The sequence below is a fragment of the Coregonus lavaretus genome (genome assembly GCF_964263955.1).
Source record: "Coregonus lavaretus genome assembly, chromosome: 14".
NCBI classification, from domain to species: Eukaryota; Metazoa; Chordata; class Actinopteri; order Salmoniformes; family Salmonidae; genus Coregonus; species Coregonus lavaretus.
In genome coordinates, this window is record NC_140001.1 from 39,385,567 (window position 1) to 39,409,105 (window position 23,539).

At 44.4% G+C, this 23,539-nt stretch overlaps 1 protein-coding gene across 2 annotated transcripts in view; it reads left to right on the forward strand.

The window, feature by feature from the left end:
• Positions 1 to 23,539, forward strand: part of LOC311141896 (F-box/LRR-repeat protein 17-like) — a 334,017-nt gene that overhangs the window by 117,673 nt on the left and 192,805 nt on the right. For both annotated transcript variants that reach the window (XM_084177395.1, XM_084177394.1), the window contains one exon: positions 19,687 to 19,817. In XM_084177395.1, coding sequence (XP_084033521.1) covers positions 19,687 to 19,817 — 131 coding nt within the window. The remainder of the gene's footprint in view (positions 1 to 19,686; positions 19,818 to 23,539) is intronic.

The window sequence follows — 23,539 nt, forward strand, 5'->3', positions numbered from 1 at the left end:
AAGGTCCTGGAGTGGCCTAGCCAGTCTCCAGACCTTAATCCCATAGAAAATCTGTGGAGGGAGCTGAAGGTTCCTTAATTAATTCCTTAAACCTTAATGACTTGGAGAAGATCTGCAAAGAGGAGTGGGACAAAATCCCTCCTGAGATGTGTGCAAACCTGGTGGTCAACTACAAGAAACGTCTGACCTCTGTGATTGCCAACAAGGGTTTTTCCACCAAGTACTAAGTCATGTTTTGCAGAGGGGTCAAATACTTATTTCCCTCATTAAAATGCAAATCAATTTATAACATGGGGCTCCATGCAAGATCTCACCTCGTGGAGTTGCAATGACCATGAGAACGGTGAGGAATCAGCCCAGAACTACACGGGAGGATCTTGTCAATGATCTCAAGGCAGCTGGGACCATAGTCACCAAGAAAACAAATGGTAACACACTACGCCGTGAAGGACTGAAATCCTGCAGCGCCTGCAAGGTCCCCCTGCTCAAGAAAGCACATATACAGGCCCATCTGAAGTTTGCCAATGAACATCTGAATGATTCAGAGGAAAACTGGGTGAAAGTGTTGTGGTCAGATGAGACCAAACCCAAACTATTTGGCATCAACTAAACTCATCGTGTTTGGAGGAGGAGGAATGCTGCCTATGACCCCAAGAACACCATCCCCACCGTCAAACATGGAGGTGGAAACATTATGCTTTGGGGGTGTTTTTCTGCTAAGGGGACAGGACAACTTCACCGCATCAAAGGGACGATGGACGGGGCCATGTACCGTCAAATCTTGGGTGAGAACCTCCTTCCCTCAGCCAGGGCATTGAAAATGGGTCGTGGATGGTTATTCCAGCATGACAATGACCCAAAACACACGGCCAAGGCAACAAAGGAGTGGCTCAAGAAGAAGCACATTAAGGTCCTGGAGTGGCCTAGCCAGTCTCCAGACCTTAATCCCATAGAAAATCTGTGGAGGGAGCTGAAGGTTCCTTAATTAATTCCTTAAACCTTAATGACTTGGAGAAGATCTGCAAAGAGGAGTGGGACAAAATCCCTCCTGAGATGTGTGCAAACCTGGTGGTCAACTACAAGAAACGTCTGACCTCTGTGATTGCCAACAAGGGTTTTTCCACCAAGTACTAAGTCATGTTTTGCAGAGGGGTCAAATACTTATTTCCCTCATTAAAATGCAAATCAATTTATAACATTTATGACATGCCCCAGTGTCTGCAACACCACTAAGCAAGGGGCACCACCAAGCAAGCGGCACCATGAAGACCAAGGAGCTCTCCAAACAGGTCAGGGACAAAGTTGTGGAGAAGTACAGATCAGGGTTGGGTTATTTAAAAAAATCTGAAACTTTGAACATCCCACGGAGCACCATTAAATCCATTATTAAAAAATGGAAAGAATATGGCACCACAACAAACCTGCCAAGAGAGGGCCACCCACCAAATCTCACGGACCAGGCAAGGAGGGCATTAATCAGAGAGGTGTCAAAGAGACCAAAGATAACCCTGAAGGAGCTGCAAAGCTCCACAGCGGAGATTGGAGTATCTGTCCATAGGACCACTTTAAGCCGTACACTCCACAGAGCTGGGCTTTACAGAAGAGTGGCCAGAAAAAAGCCATTGCTTAACGGCATGTGAGAGACTCCCCAAACATATGGAAGAAGGTACTCTGGTCAGATGAGACTAAAATTGAGCTTTTTGGCCATCAAGAAAAACGCTATGTCTGGCGCAAACCCAACAACTCTCATCACCCTGAGAACACCATCCCCACAGTGAAGCATGGTGGTGGCAGCATCATGCTGTGGGGATGTTTTTCATCGGCAGGGACTGGGAAACTGGTCAAAATTGAAGGAATGATGGATGGCGCTAAATACAGGGAAATTCTTGAGGGAAACCTGTTTCAGTCTTCCAGAGATTTGAGGCTGGGACGGAGGTTCACCTTCCAGCAGGACAATGACCCTAAGCATACTGCTAAAGCAACACTCGAGTGGTTTAAGGGGAAATATTTAAATGTCTTGGAATGGCCTAGTCAAAGCCCTGACCTCAATCCATTTGACACTCTGTGGTATGACTTAAAGATTGCTGTATACCAGTGGAACCCTTCTAACTTGAAGGAGCTGGAACAGTTTTGCCTTGAAGAATGGGCAAAAATCCCAGTGGCTAGATGTGCCAAGCTTATAGAGACATACCTCAAGAGACTTGCAGCTGTAATTGCTGCAAAAGGTGGCTCTACAAAGTATTGACTTTGGGGGGTGAATAGTTATGCACGCTCAAGTTTTCTGTTTTTTTGTCTTATTTCTTTTTTGATTCACAATAAAAAATATTTTGCATCTTCAAAGTGGTAGGCATGTTACGTAAATCAAATGATACAAACCCCCCAAAAAATCAATGTTAATTCCAGGTTGTAAGGCAACAAAATAGGAAAAATGCCAAGGGGGGATGAATACTTTCGCAAGCCACTGTAAGGGAGTTTAGCGTGTAAATATGATCAAATGTGTGGTAATTAGATAAACATCTCATTTGGCTCTTGCTCAAGACACGATAAGGAAGTCTTGGATTTATAATACTACAAAGTACCTACCCCAGGTTACTGTTCACACAGATGCTTCTGTAATTTTTTGGGTTCAAATGTATTTACACTCTTAAAGGTGTTATGAGTCCTTCATTCCAAGTGTCAGGGAATTATCCCTGAATAATTTTAAGATAGCCAATTGGAATTTTTCAGAACTGTGTTTAATTATCTTGTTTAAGATGCCATTGGGACCACAGGAATTTGTCCTCAATTCTTGTTCAGTGATGGGGAACTATAGTGGAATTTGTGCAATTTGTCATGGATATCTTTGGTATCTTGTCTTGTGCCTTGGTGAGGTTACAAATACGTTTTTAAAATTATTAATCCATACTGTATATCTCCATTTTGTAGAGTGAGTTCCGATGATCCCAGAAAGAATTTGCATTAATGGCCTCCTCAATTAGTCACAGTCGTTTTCGGGTATGTTCAATCTTTTTTTTCCTGATGGTGTTCTTATAATGTGTAACAACTCTGTAGGTGGAGTGTGTCACATGAGTGGTAGTGCAAAACAAGAGTCAGACAAGGCAATTCAGTTCTCAAACATAGCAAATGCTCCAAATCAAACACTGGCCATTTAAGGCTAATTCAAGGCTTTAAGTAAACTTAAATACTGGGGAAGATAGTATTTTACCACAGGGCAGAGAGAGCTTCAAACCTTAATTGTATTGGGGTTCTGTTCTGGCTGGACCATCGATTGCGACACAGCTTCAGCATGTCTCTCTCTCCTGCGGGAATGCCACTGCATGGCCTATGTGCAGCTGCAGTCAATTACGTCTCTGTGGAGAACTGCCACACCTTGTAGTAAGTCGTTTAGCCACCAGATGGGGCCAAAACTGGGCCTTTCCCACCCTTACACCCCTTGGGTGCTCACAAATGTGACCCACTACCTGGAATTCGGTCCTATGGAACAACATTTGAAATTGTGTTTTTTCCATTGGATAAAAGTAGAGACTCAGAGCTAGAAAATGGTATACCATACACTAACGTTCAAAAGTCTGGGGTCACTTAGAAATGTCCTTGTTTTCGAAAGAAAAGCAATTATTTTGTCCATTAAAATAACATCAAATTAATCAGAAATACAGTGTAGACATTGTTAATGTTGTAAATGGCTATTGTAGCTGGAAACGGCTGATTTTTAATGGAATATCTACAGTTGAAGTCGGAGGTTTACATACACCTTAGCCAAACACATTTAAACTCAATTCCTGACATTTAATCCTAGTAAAAATTCCCTGTCTTAGGTCATTTAGGAGCACCACTTTATTTTAAGGATGTGAAATGTCAGAATAATAGTAGAGAGAATTATTTATTTCAGCTTTTATTTATTTCATCACATTCCCAGTGGGTCAGAAGTTTCCATCCCCTCAATTAGTATTTGGTAGCATTGCCTTTAAATTGTTTAACTTGGGTCAAACGTTTCAGATAGCCTTCCACAAGCTTCCCACAATAAGTTGGGTTAATTTTGGCCCATTCCTCCTGACAGAGCTGGTGTAACTGAGTCAGGTTTGTAGGCCTCCTTGCTCGCACATGCTTTCTCAGTTCTGCCCACAACTTTTCTATAGGATTGAGGTCAGGGCTTTGTGATGGCCACTCCAATACCTTGACTTTGATGTCCTTAAGCCATTTTGCCACAACTTTTGAAGTATGCTTGGGATCATTGTCCATTTGGAAGATCCATTTTCGACCAAGCTTTAACTTCCTGACCGATGTCTTGAGATGTTGCTTCAATATATCCACATAATTTTCCTTCCTCATGATGCCATCTATTTTGTGACGTGCACCAGTCCCTCCTGCAGCAAAGCACCCCCACAGCATGATGCTGCCACCCCCGTGCTTCACAGTTGTGATGGTGTTCTTCGGCTTGCAAGCAATCCCCTTTTTCCTCCAAACATAACGATGGTCATTATGGCCAAACAGTTCTATTTTTGTCTCATCAGACCAGAGGACATTTCTCCAAAAAGTATGATCTTTGTCCCCATGTGCAGTTGCAAACTGTAGTCTGGCTTTTTTATGGCGGTTTTGGAGCAGTGGCTTCTTCCTTGCTGAGCGGCCTTTCAGGTTATGTCGATATAGGACTCGTTTTACTGTGGATATAGATACTTTTGTACCTGTTTCCTCCAGCATCTTCACAAGGTCCTTTGCTGTTGTTCTGGGATTGATTTGCACTTTTCACACCAAAGTACGTTCATCTCTAGGAGACAGAACGCGTCTCCTTCCTGAGCGGTATGACGGCTGCGTGGTCCCATGGTGTTTATACTTGCGTACTTTTGTTTGTACAGATGAACGTGGTACCTTCAGGCGTTTGGAAATTGCTCCCAAGGATGAACCAGACTTGTGGAGGTCTAAATATTATTTTCTGAGGTCTTGGCTGATTTCTTTTGATTTTCCCATGATGTCAAGCAAAGAGGCACTGAGTTTGAAGGTAGGCCTTGAAATACACCCACAGCTACACCTCCAATTGACTCAAATGATGTCAGTTAGCCTATCAGAAGCTTCTAAAACCATTACATCATTTTCTGGAATTTTCCAAGCTGTTTAAAGGCACAGTCAACTTAGTGTATGTAAACTTCTGACCTACTGGAATAGTGATACAGTGAATTATAAGTGAAATAATCTGTATGTAAACAATTGTTGGTAAAAGTACTTGTGTCATGCACAAAGTAGATGTCCTAACTGACTTGCCAAAACTATAGTTTGTTAACAATAAATTTGTGGAGTGGTGGAAAATCGAGTTTTAATGACTCCAACCAAAGTGTATGTACACTTCTGACTTCAACTGTACATAGGCATGCAGAGGCCCATTATCAGCAACCATCAGTCCTGTGTTCCAATGGCAAGTTGTGTTTGCTAATCCAAGTTTATCATTTTAAAAGGCTAATTGATCATTAGAAAACCCTTTTGCAATTATGTTAGCACAGCTGAAAACTGTTGTGCTGATTTAAAGAAGCAATAAAACTTTCCTTCTTGAGACTAGTTGAGTATCTGGAGCTTCAGCAATTGTGGGTTCGATTACAGGCTCAAAATGGCCAGAAACAAATAACTTTCTTCTGAAACTCGTCAGTCTATTCTCGTTCTGAGAAATGAAGGCTATTCCATGCGAGAAATTGCCAAGACACTGAAGATTTCGTACAACGCTGTGTACTACTCCCTTCACAGAACAGCGCAAACTGGCTCTAACCAGAATAGAAATAGGAGTGGGAGGCCCCGGTGCACAACTGAGCAAGAGGACAAATACATTAGAGTGTCTATTTTGAGAAACAGACGCCTCACAGGTCCTCAACTGGCAGCTTCATTATCTGGCAGCTTCATTAGTACCCGCAAAACACCAGTCTCAACGTCAACAGTGAAGAAGCGACACCGGGATGCTGACCTTCTATGCAGCGTTGCAAAGAAAAAGCCATATCTCAGACTGCCCAAAATCTTTTCTTTTTATTGGCCAGTCTGAGATATGGCTTTTTCTTTGCAACTCTGCCTAGAAGGTCAGCATCCCAGAGTCGCTTCTTCACTGTTGACGTTGAGACTGTTGTGCACCGGGGCCTCCCACTCCTCTTTTTATTCTGGTTAGAGCCAGTTTGTGCTCTTCTGTGAAGGGAGTAGTATGAGATCTTCAGTTTCTTGGCAATTTCTCGCATGGAATAGCCTTAATTTCTCAGATCAAGAATAGACTGACATGTTTCAGAAGAATGTTATTTGTTTCTGGCCATTTTGAGCCTGTAATCGAACCCACAATTGCTGATGCTCCAGATACTCAACTAGTCTCAAGAAGGCCAGTTTTATTGCCTCTTTAATCAGCACAACAGTTTTCAGCTGTGCTAACATAATTGCAAAAGGGTTTTCTAATGATCAATTAGCCTTTTAAAATGATAAACTTGGATTAGCAAACACAACGTGCCATTGGAACACAGGACTGATGGTTGCTGATAATGGGCCTCTGTACGCCTATGTAGATATTCCATTAAAAATCAGCCGTTTCCAGCTACAATAGCCATTTACAACATTAACAATGTCTACACTGTATTTGTGATCAATTTGATGTTATTTGAATGGACAAAAAAAATGCTTTTCTTTCGAAAACAAGGACATTTCTAAGTGAACCCAAACTTTTGAAAGGTTGTGTACATTGCAGTTGAGGAACAATGGGAAAGTAATTCTGCTTTGAAAGGTGATAAACTTGTAACCCCACTTTTGAGAAAATGCTCTTTGAATGTTTTGGTACACCTACTGGAGAGCTGTTCTTTGTCTACACCCTTTCAGCATTGTTCACACCCTCTTAAGCCTTAGCCACACCCATCTCTTTAAGATACACATGTGAAGCCATGTGTTAAACAGTGTGAGTAGTGTAGTAAACAACCAAAGATTTCAAGACTAAAAGTGGTAAAAGTAGTAGCCTACAATAAGGAAAAACTCCAGGTAAAAATACACTTTATCTAGTCCTTGGCCTATATCCTAATCTGACTTTGGTGCAGGTGATGTTGTTCTTCACATTACCATCTCTGGTAAACACACACTATATCAAATATAATCTAAGTGTCTTTGTCACATGCACAGTATACAGAAGGTGTAAAGGGTACAGTGAAATGGTTATTTGCATAGTAGCAATATCAAAAACAGAAAGTGTCCATATAAAAATATTGTATCTTTTAAATAATTATTAGATGACGCTTACCCAGACACACTTGTCTAAATTGATGGGTCATGTGAAAGTAATGCTATAACCACCCCCAGCCACATCTAGCTAAGTGGATGCATCACTATTGTCTAGACATGTACACATGAAATACAATAGATGGCCATAATCACCCTCAGACACATCTGGCTAACTTGATGGGTCATGTAATCATCTGGCGAAGTGGAGTCTTTTGTTTAGACAAGTAGCTAGCTAGCTAAACAATGAACTGGCATAATCCCAACTCATACTACTACCAATATGAACTGATTGTCATAGCTGTAGTATGAATCTGCAGGTAGCTAAAGCTAACCAACTAGGTTCAATGTTAGCTAGCTAACTAACATTAGGCTATAACTAGCAATGCAAATGGATTTCTGTTTTGAATAATATTACTACACAGATCATACATGTAACGTTAGCTAGCGAGCTAGCAAGCTAACGTTTGTTAGCTAGCTAACAGTACACTTTAACTTGCAATGAAAATGACTTTCTGACAAAATTAAAAACATATAATATCTGAAAATGTAGCTAGACGCTTACCCGTATACATGGATGAACGCTACACGACAGACTGGAACGATTTAACTCCGTTTTGTTTGTCCACACCCACACACGAGCCAGCCAGTGCCGCTGTATAATATCATCACTAATGGCACTGACCAAATCCTCTACTGGACCGAACGTTTAAAGGTGTTGTAGGCTAAATGTCCATGCCAAGTTTCGCTTCCAACGGGTCATTGCTTTAGCCTACAGAAAATGTCATCTTGGTTGTCAAAAAGTTATAAGATAAAGGATTCACATGTGGGTAAAAATGACTACTAAAGGACAATAGGACACACAAGCGAGTATAAATGAGTCAACAGTTGAGTCAAATGCTTTATGAAATGCGCTTGCATCAGTGAATTCAACTTCAATTGCTCTGCCTTCGTGTGTCCTGTTTACAGCGTGCAGCAGAGGGAAAGTGTACATACTGACACGCCACAGTCCTACAGTAGCTAGGCTACTAAAATGTTGCAGTCTGGCTTCGGTTTTTAAGGCTTGACAATGAATAACCAACAAACAAAACTTACAATAAAAAACAGTGCAAAGGAAAACATGTAGGATTATTACAGCAACATTTGAGCAGCGGCCTCGGCTGGCTACTCAGCTGACAAAACATTTTGAATGCAACACACAGCAATGCTGCATTCAACCGCACCAGTGATCCATGCAATGCAAAAAAAATTAAAAAACATGTTTTATGTTTAAATGTTATATCAACCTAGCTACGTTTTTGTTATTTGGAGTTATAAAAATAAAAATAAAGATTCGCGTCGCAGCGTATTATGCATATCTGAAAGCATAGCAGCAAAGGCTGGACAAATATTATTTATTTTAATATGTTAAAATGCTAGATACAGCATCCTATGTGCCTAAGTGGACATTATAATGGGCGGTATTTTTTCAAATAAAACAATGGCCAGTTTGGGTCGCAGTTGTATGCATGTTTTTTTGTAAAAACAAACATAATAGGCTATGTCTGGCCTGCAAATTTGTAGTTTTTTCAATATGGCCCATGCAATGATTTGAGTTTGACACCCCTGTCCTAAAGAGTCCCCTCGTACCCTACCATTTACAATGTACTGACAAATGTTTAAAACAATTGTGGTCAATTATAAAGTCTTCCTGTGTGCTGGTTGTATCAGGAAGAGTTCCTGTTCTGGCATTAAGGTCACCACATACCAGCACATTATCTTGGGCTTGAAAATGGCATATCTCTAAGTCAAGGTCAGAGAATGTGTCATCTGAATAGTAAGGAGACTCTGAGGGCTGTACATACAGTGGGGAGAACAAGTATTTGATACACTGCCGATTTTGCAGGTTTTCCTGTTGCTACCATGTTGTTGTCATGTTGTGTTGCTACCATGCTGTGTTGTCATGTGTTGCTGCCATGCTAGGCGGTTGTCTTAGGTCTCTCATTATGTGGTGTTGTGTTGTCTCTTTTGCCGTGATGTGTGTGTTGTCCTATATTTTATTTATTTTTAATCCTGGCCCCCGTCACCGCAGGAGGCCTTTTGCCTTTTGGTAGGCCGTCATTGTAAATAATAATTTGTTATTAACTGACTTGCCTAGTTAAATAAAGGTTAAATAAAAAATAAGTACAAAAAAGGTTATCCATTCGACTTATTCGAGGTCATATACAGTGGGGAGAACATGTATTTGATACACTGCCGATTTTGCAGGTTTTCCTACTTACAAAGCATGTAGAGGTCTGTAATTTTTATCATAGGTACACTCCAACTGTGAGAGACGGAATCTAAAACAAAAATCCAGAATATCACATTGTATGATTTTAAAGTAATTCATTTGCATTTTATTGCATGACATAAGTATTTGATCACCTACTAACCAGTAAGAATTCCGGCTCTCACAGACCTGTTAGTTTTTCTTTAAGAAGCCCTCCTGTTCTCCACTCATTACCTGTATTAACTGCACCTGTTTGAACTCGTTACCTGTATAAAAGATACCTGTCCACACACTCAATCAAACAGACTCCAACCTCTCCACAATGGCCAAGACCAGAGAGCTGTGTAAGGACATCAGGGATAAAATTGTAGACCTGCACAAGGCTGGGATGGCCTACAGGACAATAGGCAAGCAGCTTGGTGAGAAGGCAACAACTGTTGGTGCAATTATTAGAAAATGGATGAAGTTCAAGATGACGGTCAATCACCCTCGGTCTGGGGCTCCATGCAAGATCTCACCTCGTGGGGCATCAATGATCATGAGGAAGGTGAGGATCAGCCCAGAACTACACGGCAGCACCTGGTCAATGACCTGAAGAGAGCTGGGACCACAGTCTCAAAGAAAACCATTAGTAACACACTACGCCGTCATGGATTAAAATCCTGCAGCGCACGCAAGGTCCCCCTGCTCAAGCCAGCGCATGTCCAGGCCCGTCTGAAGTTTGCCAATGACCATCTGGATGATCCAGAGGAGGAATGGGAGAAGGTCATGTGGTCTGATGAGACAAAAATAGAGCTTTTTGGTCTAAACTCCACTCGCCGTATTTGAAGGAAGAAGAAGGATGAGTACAACCCCAAGAACACCATCCCAACCGTGAAGCATGGAGTTGGAAACATAATTCTTTGGGGATGCTTTTCTGCAAAGGGGACAGGACGACTGCACCGTATTGAGGGGAGGATGGATGGGGCCATGTATCGCGAGATCTTGGCCAACAACTCCTTCCCTCAGTAAGAGCATTGAAGATGGGTCGTGGCTGGGTCTTCCAGCATGACAACGACCCGAAACACACACCCAGGGCAACTAAGGAGTGGCTCCGTAAGAAGCATCTCAAGGTCCTGGAGTGGCCTAGCCAGTCTCCAGACCTGAACCCAATAGAACATCTTTGGAGGGAGCTGAAAGTCCGTATTGCCCAGCGACAGCCCCGAAACGTGAAGGATCTGTAGAAGGTCTGCATGAAGGAGTGGGACAAAATCCCTGCTGCAGTGTGTGCAAACCTGGTCAAGACCTACAGGAAACGTATGATCTCTGTAATTGCAAACAAAGGTTTCTGTACCAAATATTAAGTTCTGCTTTTCTGATGTATCAAATACTTATGTCATGCAATAAAATGCAAATTAATTACTTAAAAATCATACAATGTGATTTTCTGGATTTTTGTTTTAGATTCCGTCTCTCACAGTTGAAGTGTACCTATGATAAAAATTACAGACCTCTACATGCTTTGTAAGTAGGAAGACCTGCAAAATCGGCAGTGTATCAAATACTTGTTCTCCCCACTGTATATGGCACAGAGAAATACATCTCTCTGTGAGGGATTTATTATATATATTTTTTTAACCAAATGTGATTGTTTCCCATTTTTAGGGTTTGTATTGAATCACACATTTCTGATTTGTACCAAATTAATTAACCCTTTTAATTTGAATGTGGACCAGTGACACCTCTCTTCCTCACACCTCCACTCTGTCCCTTCACTCCTCCTCTCTCTCACCTTGGTAAACAAACAGAAGGTGTCCTGTCCTCTCACCATACAACACCTCTGGACAGAGTGCGTGAGAGACGGGAAACACTACACCTAGCCACCGGTCGGCCATATTGGCACTCCCCAGTATGAGTAGTCCTCCATAGTAATGAATGGAATTCTACAGTATTCAATTAAATGTTTCAAGGACAAAATTACATGTATTTAAGTATTTTTTTTGTAGTGGGGACAGTAACATTAGTAATCTCAAATAATTATACATTAAGGAAAATGTTTTTATATTTTGTATTTTATTTGTATGTTTAGCTCACATAATATAATTTAGAAGTATGCAATAAGGTATCTGTAATAGAACAAATGCAGCAAAAACGAATGTAGACCTTAATAAATGCATTTCTATAGCTTCTAAAATATGTTTTTTGCACTAGTGAGGGAGTGCCAAGATGGAGGCATGGTGGCTTCAACACAGTGTCCCCTATAAGTCATCTAGTGTATATATAAATCATTGGTCTCTTACTCTTCAGGCGAAATGCTGAAGAATAAATGCCCTGTATATTCCAGCAACTGATATTGAAAGAACTCATTATAAACAAACAATTATTTTCAGTAAAAAGATTAACAAAACAAAACCGATAAAATAACTATCTCTCTCTGTCTCTCTCCCCTCCTCTGTCTCTCTAATCCTGTGTGTGTTGGTGTAGATAACAGCCAGTGGTAGGGGGAGGGCAGTGAGAGGGCTGGTCAGATAGAGAGAGGGTCACCTACTCTCCAACTCACTAAGCTAAATGACCACATACACCACAACCCATCCACACACTCATCACACCACACGCTCGCACGCACATCACATACAAACGTATACACCATCAGCTGTGTGTCAGAGAGAGAACAGCGAGCGCAAGAGCGAGAGAGATTTGGCTCGATGCCACAGGGATAGCCCTGCCACAGCTCTCTGCTCTCCTGACTGAAATGGATAAGAAGAGAGGGAGGGAGAGAGAAATGGAGAACAGATTACTATCATTATTCAGTATTATATCCTTGTTGTTAAGTCATATTTATTTGACCCAGAAAGCTAGTGTGGAATGACCTGTGTGATATTGTGTCTCTCTCATCTGTGCTGGTGTTTTAAATGTGGACCAGTGACACCTCTCTCCCTCACACCTCCACCCTGTCCCTTCACTCCTCCTCTCTCTCACCTTGGTAAACAAACAGAAGGTGTCCTGTCCTCTCACCATACAACACCTCTGGACAGAGTGCGTGAGAGACGGGAAACACTACACCTAGCGTTGCTTTGCCCTTGGTCAACTCTTTAAGACAACTCTTGCTATAAGGACAAATGTTGCTCTGTCCATGCTAGTCATAGCTGTGTGCTCCTTGATTCCATAGTTGCCAGATTGACTTTTGTCTTACTCACAAACCTGTTTAGTTACTCCTCTTAGAAATTATGGCATGGTCACATAACATTCAGCACAATTTATACACACTCTTTGTGTTTATGACTAGCCATGCCAGCTCTATCAGTCCTAACCACATCTGATCTTGTAGCCTATAAGCTGGTTATGTGTCTATGGCAGGAGTAGACTGGGCCGGTCACACAGGTCTTGGACTAGAATCAATGACCTCATAGTTCAGGGTCCAGTTCTATTCTAACCATGACATCATTTCCTTTCCCTGTGGTCTCGACTTTGGTCCAGCTTCCTGTCTGGCACCTGACGCTACGCAAATAAATACTGTAACGCTACAGTTTGTCATGGCACTGTGCACTGGCAACACATGCACACACACACACACACACACACACACACACACACACACACACACACACACACACACACACACACTCTAATCTAAAGTTTCAGAAAACTCTCGCCCCAGTTTGGTCAAAGGCGAACCTTTCTTTTATTTTTCTTTCACAAAATGTGTCATTTTCTATTCGACCCCTGACCTGTGCTCTCATTTCCTGCTTTTGAGACGTGTCTAATTATGGAGGAGGTAGGTGGGAGCGAACCTCACCAGCTGGTCCACAAAGACATGGAAAAGAGATTTGAACTGAACTCTACCACATGATACAGACTTACAGTAAAGGAATGGAGAGTTTTTTAGAAGATGGAAACATAATAATTGAGACTAACAGAACTGTGAATTAAAGGCTAGATATGCACAGTTCAGTTCTATTTATATATCAGTTATTCTGGTTAGAAATTCACCATATGATGAAATTCCAAGTCTCCCTGGGAGCCTGTGACAGGCCATGCAGAGGTTCAGTCTGGGTAGTTGGATCCTTTTTATATCATGTTAAACCTCTTTTTCCCTCATAATGTGATGCTCTGTAGCGTTTGCTAGTCTCCATGCTCTGTAGTAGCTGTGTTTGGTTTGTTATGACTAGCGTCACAAGGAATCTGCACAGGCAGAATGTATTCCCAAAAATATTCTCACCAAAATTATTCCAAATAAATAATATCTATGTAATTTATATAAAAATAATCATACAAAAAAAAAGACAATGAACAGAGTAAAAATTATAACATATACAGTGTGTGTGTGTGTATATATATATTGTCACATACACCAGATAGGTTCAGTGAAATGTGTTGTTTTACAGAGTCAGCCATAATAAAACGGCACCTGGAGCAAATTAGGGTTAAGTGCCTTGCTCAAGGGCACAGCAACAGGTTTTTTACCTTTTCGGCTCGGGTATTCAAACCAGACACCTTTTGGTTACTGGCCCAATGCTCTAACTACTACGCAACCTGCCAACCTTTATTTATTCCCTCCCTTTGTTCCTACTAGAAATGTATTGATTAGTGAACAGACTTCCATGCTGTGTTAACCTCGAGCTCTGCTCATCACCTCACACACTGGAACAGAAAATACCGCATTTTTCCATTATTAAATTCATAACCCCAAAAAGCTGATTATTATTCTTTCTCCATGGCAATAGTTCACTGGAAGAAAAATGATAGAAGTCTGTTTCTGGACCTTAGGTTGCCCAATGTGATTAATACTGAGGTGAGGAAAAGCTGGCGTGCATGTGTGCGCTGAGCCCAGAGCAGCTGTGTTTCACAGGTTTCAGTGTTTTTATTAACACAGTGAATAATCAGCCAACCTTTCCTGCCAACTCACAGGAGTGAAACTGCTACGGTAAAAAGCAGCGGCAATTAGAATACCCTGCCAGAACCCCCCCCCCCCCCCCCCCCTCCCTCTCTCTCTCTCTCTCTCTCTCTCTCTCTGTGTGATCAGTGTAATGAATTAATATAAACTCTGATCTTATAACTGGAAGTGAGTCATTATCCAGATACATTAAGACCGAAAAATCTATTCATTATAATCTATCAACAGTGAGACAACAAATACTGTCACCCCTTTCAACATGATGGATTTCACTCATTTGACAATTTTTTTTCTTGACATAAATTTTAATTCCTTATTTGAGGGATTTGGGGATATTTTTCGATCCGCGTGCCAAAATGTAGAATTTTCCCCGTTGTGGTTTTTGGAGTTGGATTAACAAAGTTAGAGTCTCAGCCGTGACTGTGCTACGCTCCTCTCGTATACAACCCAGCTACACATCGGCCAATCAAAACAGAGGGTTTGTTGCCCTGATTTCTCATTGGATAATTCACATCAATGAATTGGCTGGCTAAGAAATTCTATTTGGGCAAAGATAAGCATATTTGAAGATTGAAGACCGAATTCCACTTTTGAAGTTGAGCTTTAATATTTGCTCCAGATTAAATAACCATACATAATGGTGTGTGTGTGTGTGGTATTTGTGTGTGTCTGTGAGAGCATGCAGGTGAGCCTTTTGACATTTGACATCATGAGAGAGAGGGTGATAGACAGAGACAGTGAGGGAAAGGTTTGTCTTTTTAGGTCTGCGTTTTCTTTGTTTTGCCAACAATACAGTTATATCTCAGCCACACACACACACACACACACACACAAACACACACACACACACACACACACACACACACACACACACACACACACACACACACACACACACCAGCCACTCTATGAATAATTTAACCCTTCGATCCAGAGTCAATCACTGGGGCATGCTTTAGGAAATGTATTTATCATGTGAGCCTTGATCATTTTTATAAATTATTATTTTGTATTGAGTTAAATTTGTACATACTGAATGCTTCAAATTATGTGCTATATGGACACCATATACAAAAATAAAAATATTATATCTAGGCTCTCTTTCCCTCTCCGTCTCTGTCTCTCTCCCTCTGTCTTGCCTCTTCCTCTGTCTCTCCGTCTCTCGGTCTCTCCCTCTGTGTCTGTCTCTCCCTCTGTCTCTCCCTCTGTCTCTCCGCCTCTGTCTCTGTCTCTCTCTCTCCCCCTGTCTCTCCCTCTGTCTCTCCGCCTCTCCCTCTGTCTCTCTCTCTCTCTCCCTCTGTCTCTGTCTATCCCTCTCTCCCTCTGTCTCTGTCTATCCCTGTCTCTCTCTGTCTCTCCCTCTGTCTCTCTCCCTGTCTCTCCCTCTCCCTCTGTCTTTCTCTCTCCCTCTGTCTCTGTCTCTCTCTCTCCTGCTGTCTCTCCCTCTGTCTCTCCCTCTGTCTCTGTCTCTCTCTCTCTCCCTGTCTCTCCCTCTCTCTGTCTCTCTCTCTGTCTCTCCCTCTCTCTGTCTCTCTCTCTCCCTCTGTCTCTCCCTCTGTCTCTGTCTCTCTCTCTCCTGCTGTCTCTCCCCCTGTCTCTCCCTCTCTCTCTCCCCCTGTCTCTCCCTCTGTCTCTCCCTCTGTCTCTCCCTCTGTCTCTCCCTCTGTCTCTGTCTCTCTCTCTCCCTCTGTCTCTCTCTCTCCTGCTGTCTCTCCCTCTGTATCTGTCTCTCTCTCTGTCTCTCCCTCTGTCTCTGTCTCTCTCTCTCCCTCTGTCTCTGTCTCTCTCTCTCCTGCTGTCTCTCCCTCTCTCTCTCCCCCTGTCTCTCCCGCTGTCTCTCCCTCTTTCTCTTTCTCTCCCTCTGTCTCTCCCTCTGTCTCTCTCTCTCCCTCTGTCTCTGTCTCTCTCTCTCCCCCTGTCTCTCCCCCTGTCTCTCCCGCTGTCTCTGTCTCTGTCTCTCTCTCTCCTGCTGTCTCTCCCTCTGTCTCTGTCTCTCTCTCTCCCTCTGTCTCTGTCTCTCTCTCTCCCCCTGTCTCTCCCCCTGTCTCTGTCTCTGTCTCTCTCTCTCCTGCTGTCTCTCCCTCTGTCTCTGTCTCTCCCTCTGTCTCTCCCTCTGTCTCTGTCTCTCTCTCTCCCTCTGTCTCTGTCTCTGTCTCTCTCTCTCCTGCTGTCTCTCCCTCTCTCTCTCCCTCTGTCTCTGTCTCTCTCTCTCCCCCTGTCTCTCCCGCTGTCTCTCCCTCTTTCTCTTTCTCTCCCTCTGTCTCTCCCTCTGTCTCTCTCTCTCCCTCTGTCTCTGTCTCTCTCTCTCCCCCTGTCTCTCCCCCTGTCTCTCCCGCTGTCTCTGTCTCTGTCTCTCTCTCTCCTGCTGTCTCTCCCTCTGTCTCTGTCTCTCTCTCTCCCTCTGTCTCTGTCTCTCTCTCTCCCCCTGTCTCTCCCCCTGTCTCTGTCTCTGTCTCTCTCTCTCCTGCTGTCTCTCCCTCTGTCTCTGTCTCTCCCTCTGTCTCTGTCTCTCTCTCTCCCTCTGTCTCTGTCTCTCTCTCTCCTGCTGTCTCTCCCTCTGTCTCTCCCTCTGTCTCTTTCTCTCCCTCTGTCTCTGTCTCTCTCTCTCCCTCTGTCTCTCCCTCTGTCTCTGTCTCTCTCTCTCCCCCTGTCTCTCCCCCTCTCTCTCTCCCCCTGTCTCTCCCTCTCTCTCTCCCTCTGTCTCTCCTTCTCCATCTGTCTCTCCCTCTCCCTCTCCCACTCCCTCTGTCTCTCCCACTCCCTCTGTCTGTCTCTCTCTCCCTCTGTCTCTGTCTCTCTCTCCCTCTGTCTAAATCTCTCTCTCCCTCTGTCTCTCCCTCTGTCTCTCTCTCCCTCTCTTCTCTCCTGCTGCCTCTCCCCCTGCCTCTCCCCCTGCCTCTCCCCCTGTCTCTCCCCCTGTTTCTCCCCCTGTCTCTCCCCCTGTCTCGCCCTCTGTCTCTCTCTCCCTCTGTCTCTCTCTCTCCCTCTGTCTCTCCTTCTCCCTCTGTCTCTCTCTCTCCCTCTGTCTCTCCTTCTCCCTCTGTCTCTCTCTCTCCCTCTGTCTCTCCTTCTCCCTCTGTCTCTCCCTCTGTCTCTCTCTCCCTCTCTTCTCTCCTGCTGTCTCTCCTGCTGTCTCTCCCTGCCTCTCCCCCTGTCTCTCCCGCTGTCTCTCCCCCGGCCTCTCCCCCTGTCTCTCCCCCTGTCTCTCCCTCTGTCTCTCCCTCTGTCTCTCTCTCCCTCTGTCTCTCCCTCTCCCACTCCCTCTGTCTCTCCCACTCCCTCTGTCTGTCTCTCTCTCCCTCTGTCTCTGTCTCTCTCTCCCTCTGTCTAAATCTCTCTCTCCCTCTGTCTCTCCCTCTGTCTCCCTCTGTCTCTCCCTCTGTCTCTCTCTCCCTCTCTTCTCTCCTGCTGCCTCTCCCCTGCCTCTCCCCCTGCCTCTCCCCCTGTCTCTCCCCCTGTCTCTCCCCTGTCTCTCCCTGTCTCTCCCTGTCTCTCCCCCTGTCTCTCCCCCTGTCTCGCCCCCTGTCTCGCCCTCTGTCTCTCTCTCCCTCTGTCTCTCTCTCTCCCTCTGTCTCTCCTTCTCCCTCTGTCTCTCCCTCTGTCTCTCCTTCTCCCTCTGTCTCTCCTTCTCCCTATGTCTCTCCCTCTCCCACTCCCTCTGTCTCTCTCTCTCCCTCTGTCTCTGTCTCTCTCTCCCTCTGTCTAAGTCTCTCTCTCCCTCTGTCTCTCCCTCTGTCTCTCTCTCCCTCTGTCTCTCTCTCCCTCTCTTCTCTCCTGCTGTCTCTCCCCCTGTCTCTCCCTGCCTCTCCCCCTGCCTCTCCCCCTGCCTCTCCCCCTGTCTCTGTCTCTATCTCTCCCCCTGTCTCTCCCCCTGTCTCTCCCTCTGTCTCTCCCTCTGTCTCTCCCTCCCTCTGTCTCCCTCTGTCTCTCTCTCCCTCTCTTCTCTCCCCCTGTCTCTCCCGCTGTCTCTCCCCCGGCCTCTCCCCCTGTCTCTCCTCCTGTCTCTCTCTCCCTCTGTCTCTCCCTCTCCCACTCCCTCTGTCTCTCCCACTCCCCCTGTCTCTGTCTCTCTCTCCCACTGTCTCACTCTCCCTCTGTCTCTCCCTCTGTCTCTCCCCCGGTCTCTCCCTCTGTCTCTCTCTCTCCCTCTGTCTCTCCCTCTGTCTTTCCCTCTGTCTCTCCCTCTGTCTCTCCCTCTCCCTCTCCCTCTCCCTCTGTCTCTCTCTCTACTGATCTACAGTGGAGGATTATTCACGGGGCTATCGCTAAAACATAAGTGTCGCACCTTGATGCATCAGTGGGGAGGACGTGTCTGTTCTGTAGGGAGGAGAAGACAGTGATGCATCTGTATTTATCTTCCTCCAGGCTGGTAGTGTTGTTTTCTGTCCTGGGTGGGTGGTATACAGGCCTAGGGTAGGGGTTGACTGTGAAGCTATATGTTGGAGGGCCGAGGTATACCATAGCCAACAGGCAAAGGGACTGCCTAGTTATCTACCTGTTGGTGCAGGCCAAAATGTCCATGTGTCCCAACGCTAAGCTCTATGCATACTAATTATGACTGAGACTATGGTTCCTCTCTGTACTGTCAACCCTGTGTGTGTAAAGTCACTGTGAACTCTATGGTTAATCTATAATGTATTTACCAGGCCACATGGTTATGTTGGATGTTTTTCAGACTGCTCGGTCTCTGACAATAAAAACAGACACATTTCTATTTCAATGTGTGTAAAGAGAGAAGCAGATCCAGGGATTCTCCAGGCTTCCTGCCCTTCTAGTTCTCCTCCAGTCTGTCTGACTAGAAGCCCACAGAGCAGACAAGGATACCTCTAATCTTAATACCTACTGGTCGCTTGTTTTGTGTTTAGCCATGACTCTGACATTTTACACTCTGCTTCCCTGTTGTGTGTTTTAGAAATGGTATAATATCTTTAATAATACTTATTATCCTGCCTTCCTGGCGTGTGCATGCGTGCAGGCTTATCCATCCTCCTTGCCAAGTGTGTATCAGAGAAAATATATACCGGTGTTATTATTACTTGTTGAGTTGGTAATCCTCTCTTAACTTTCTTGTGCTGAATGACTCTCTATGCAAATCAAATGTTATTTGTCACATAAGTGTAGACTTTACCATGAAATGCTTACTTACAAACCCTTTCCCAACAATACAGTTAACAAGTAAGACAAATAGCAAATAGATAAAAAGAAAATACTAACACAATAAAATAACAATATGAGGTAGTTGGGGTGATTGATTGAGGTCATATGTACATGTAGGTAGGGGTGAAAAGCAGTAAGTGTGTGTTAGTGGGTCTGTACTGACCTCTGTCTCTGTCCTCTCTCCTAGCTGCATAACCTGAGCAGTCTGGACCTGCGGCACATCTCCGAGCTCAACAATGAGACCGTGATGGAGGTGGTCCGGAAGTGTAGGAACCTCAGCTCCCTCAACCTCTGTCTCAACTGGAGCATCAACGACAGGTACACACACACACACACACACACACACACACCTTCATCTCAAACTAATATTTTATGAGTTTGGCCCATAGGGCTTACATACTGTAGCTCAAATGTGCACGTTCATATTTCTCTATGTGTGTGTGTGTGTGTGTGTTCCTGGAATCATAGCCATTTTCCTGTAGTGAAGCCAGTATATCCTCTATGCTCCTATATTATGAATGTGATGGTGGGTGTAATTGCTGTTGCGAGCTTTTCATCTCTAGGCCTCTGGTTCTGTGTTGATGATGGTTGCTGTGTTGCACTGATGTGTTACTGTGTAGGAGGCTATTTGTCAATCACTGGCAATTGCTTACTCTAACAGTACGTACCCACTGAACATGTTAGGGGGCGATGAAACAACTGAACCCATTCATTTTCAATGGAGAGATGTCAAGTGGGCGGGGGGACCATCAGGCAGTGCGAGCATGGGTGATGGAGCGTAAACAGGGCGGGACCAAAGAAACGGGGAAAGCTGAACTTTATGCAAATACTCAGCGATAACAGATTGAAGCTCACTATAGCTTCCAGCCGCTACTGGATTGGCTGCTGGTACGTAGCACTACCTTGCCTGCTTGCTAGCATCCACATAAGGACCGTATGTCACTTCTCTTGCGCTACAGGTATTGACATTCATTACCCTAGTTTCTACACAGTCAAGTCTCGGGGGCTGGAGGAGAGTAGAGGAGGTGAAAAAAGGGGTGATGACTTCAATAAATGGAAACTCAACTCTGACATGGTATGGGATTTCTGTGTTATGACACGTTTGATGCATTGTGGGACTGAGTTAAGCCAATTGGCTCTTTCCCAGTTCTAGACCAGACGGGCACGCACACACACAAGCACACACAGATTTTGTTCCATGGCATATTTGACATTTTCTGTGATGGGGCTAGGAACGTTGCTCACTCCCAGGGGTGGGTGGGAGAGAGTGAGAGAGGGAGGGGGAGAGAAAAGGTTCTGGCAGATTTTTCTCATTGGCGCTTCCATTTCTCTGGAATGATGGACATACTCAAATAACCTGCTGGCTGGATTCATGGATCACATCCCAAAGGAGGGAAAATGTGAAATCTTATTTTCCTTTTAGGAGGAAGTGGGAGTTACCGTAGGGAGAGAGGGGGAAAACAAACCTCTTTAGAGGCATGGCTTGGTGGCTTGAGTAAACCAGCTCTTGTTTTATTAATATTTCTCTTTTTAATATATTGTTTTCTATCTGTTTTATGTATTGATGTATGGCTCTGGCAGTAGCCTACCTGACTTGAGGTATAGCAGGAATATTTTGGAGTGTTAACACACTATTGAATGTACTATGCAGCCTAGATACAATGGCTCCAGCCTTCTCAGTTTCTCAGCTCCTTACCAGGTTATACATTTAGGAATTTGCAGGCGATGTGGTTGGACTTGGAGGGTTATGGTGTTATAGGATACTCCGCCAATAAAGAAACATGACGTTTGCCAGATTCCTCAGAGGGGCAGCGATACGTTACCGTCCTTCTCACACACACACACACACACACACACACACACACACACACACACACCGGGCCTTTGCCCTATAATGACCTAGTGTTGGTGGGACTGGGTGGCGAGGTGTGTGTACAGGATTGTTGGGGCTACGGCTGGGGAGGACCGAGTGAGCTAGGGGAGAGAAAATAAGGGATACTGGGCAAGAGGGGAGAGTTTACCACCTTGATTTCCCCAGTTGCAAGGTGAATAAATCCTAGGCTGTATGACTGTATACCAGGCTGTATATCAGCTGTACTGTATTACCTTCTGGCCTCTATCTGCTGCTGAGTGCCCAAGGGCCCAGAAAGCAAATCAAATTGATAATGTGGTTTACTGTTATGAAATGTCACATATCTCAGAGAGATAGGGTGTCGGTTTGAGAATGAGATTACCTCTATTGGTGTGTTCCTCTCCTGGACAGGCCTAGTTTAACATGTCAGAATGTAAGGCTGCAGTGAGGGAGGGAGGGAGGGAGGGAGGGAGGGAGAGAGAGAGAGAGAAAGAAAGAAAGAGCCTACATACTTACTCACGTGGCCGACGTGAGCAAGTCATTTAAGCGTGTTAACCCTCACAAGGCTGCCAGCCCAGACGGCATCCCAAGCCGCGTCCTCAAAGCATGTGCAGACCAGCTGGCTGTAGTGTTGACGGACATATTGTCCCCACTTGCTTCAAGATGTCTACCATTGTTCCTGTACTCAAGAAAGCGAAGGTAACTGAACTAAATGACTATCACCAAGTAGCACAAACTTCTGTCATCATGAAGTGCTTTGAGAGGCTAGTTAAGGATCATATCTCCTCCACCTTATCTGACACCCTAGACCCACTACAATTAGCATACCGGCCAAACAGATCTACGGACGACGCAATTGCCATTGCATTGCCCACTGCCCTATCCCACCTGGACTAGAGAAATGCCTATGTAAGAATGCTGTTCATCGACTACAGCTCAGCTTTCCACACTATAGTACCAACACTATACACCACTATGTATGGACAGTATGGACAGTGTATGCATTGAAAAGGTGTGTACTGCAGTAGTTATATAGGATGAGCCATGACTAGAATACAGTCTATACATATAAAGTGGGTAAAACAGTATGTAAACCAGGGGTGTCAAACGTCCGGCCCGCGGGCCGGATCAGGCCCGCAAACGGGTTTAATCTGGCCCGCGAGATGATTTTGTAAAGTATAAAAATGAGCTGCAATTTTTAAATAAAATAAACTGCTGTTCCAATTGTGTCCACTGGATGGCGCAATAGCAATTGTGTTAAGCAAGCAAACTGTTTATACCGGGGCAGAGCAAATAGGTCAAGCAAGTGCAGCCAGTCCGGATGAGCTACTTTGTTTTGCCCGCGATATTTATTACGGCTTCTACTTTTAACATTATGTGCTTTGGCACCCTCATTGCCCCAATTTGTCTCTGTCAAAAAAGAGAAAAGTGGACGCAGAGTGTTCCAAGAAAAATGGTCATCCTTCTATTTATTCACGGAATTGAATGGGAAAGCTGTATGTTTGGTGTGTTCACAGTATGTTGCAGTGCTGAAAGAATATAACCTTCGTCGCCACTATGTGAGTCTTCATGCCGACAAATATGACAACTTTCAAGGACAGCGGAGAAGAGAGAAGGTGAATGAACTGTTGGTGGGTCTGAAGAAACAGCAGTCTGTGTTTACTCACAGCCGAGACATCAGTGACGCTGCAGTGAAAGCTAGCTACCTCATTGCTAATGAAATCGCAGTGGCTTCAAAACCATTTAGTGAGGGTGAATTTGTAAAAACATGCATGATGAAGGCAGCAGAGATTGTGTGCCCTGAAAAGCACCAGGCTTTTGCAAATATCAGCCTGACAAGAAACACAGTTGCAGACAGGATTTCAGATCTTTCAGTGGATTTGGACAGCCAGTTGAAGCAAAAAGTAAAGTCATTTATAGCGTTTTCGGTTGCAATTGATGAAAGCACGGACATTACAGATGTTGCACAACTGGCCATTTTCATCCGCGGAGTTGATGACACATTGACCGTCACCGAGGAGTTCGTGGAGTTGGTGCCGATGACAGATACAACGACAGCAGCTGATATTTTCACTGCACTCGTTGGCGCGCTGGACAGGGTCGGAGTGGACTGGTCCCGCGCTGTCAGCCTGGCTACAGATGGTGCGCCCTCAATTATCGGGAAAAAAGCAGGCGTTGTGACAAAGTT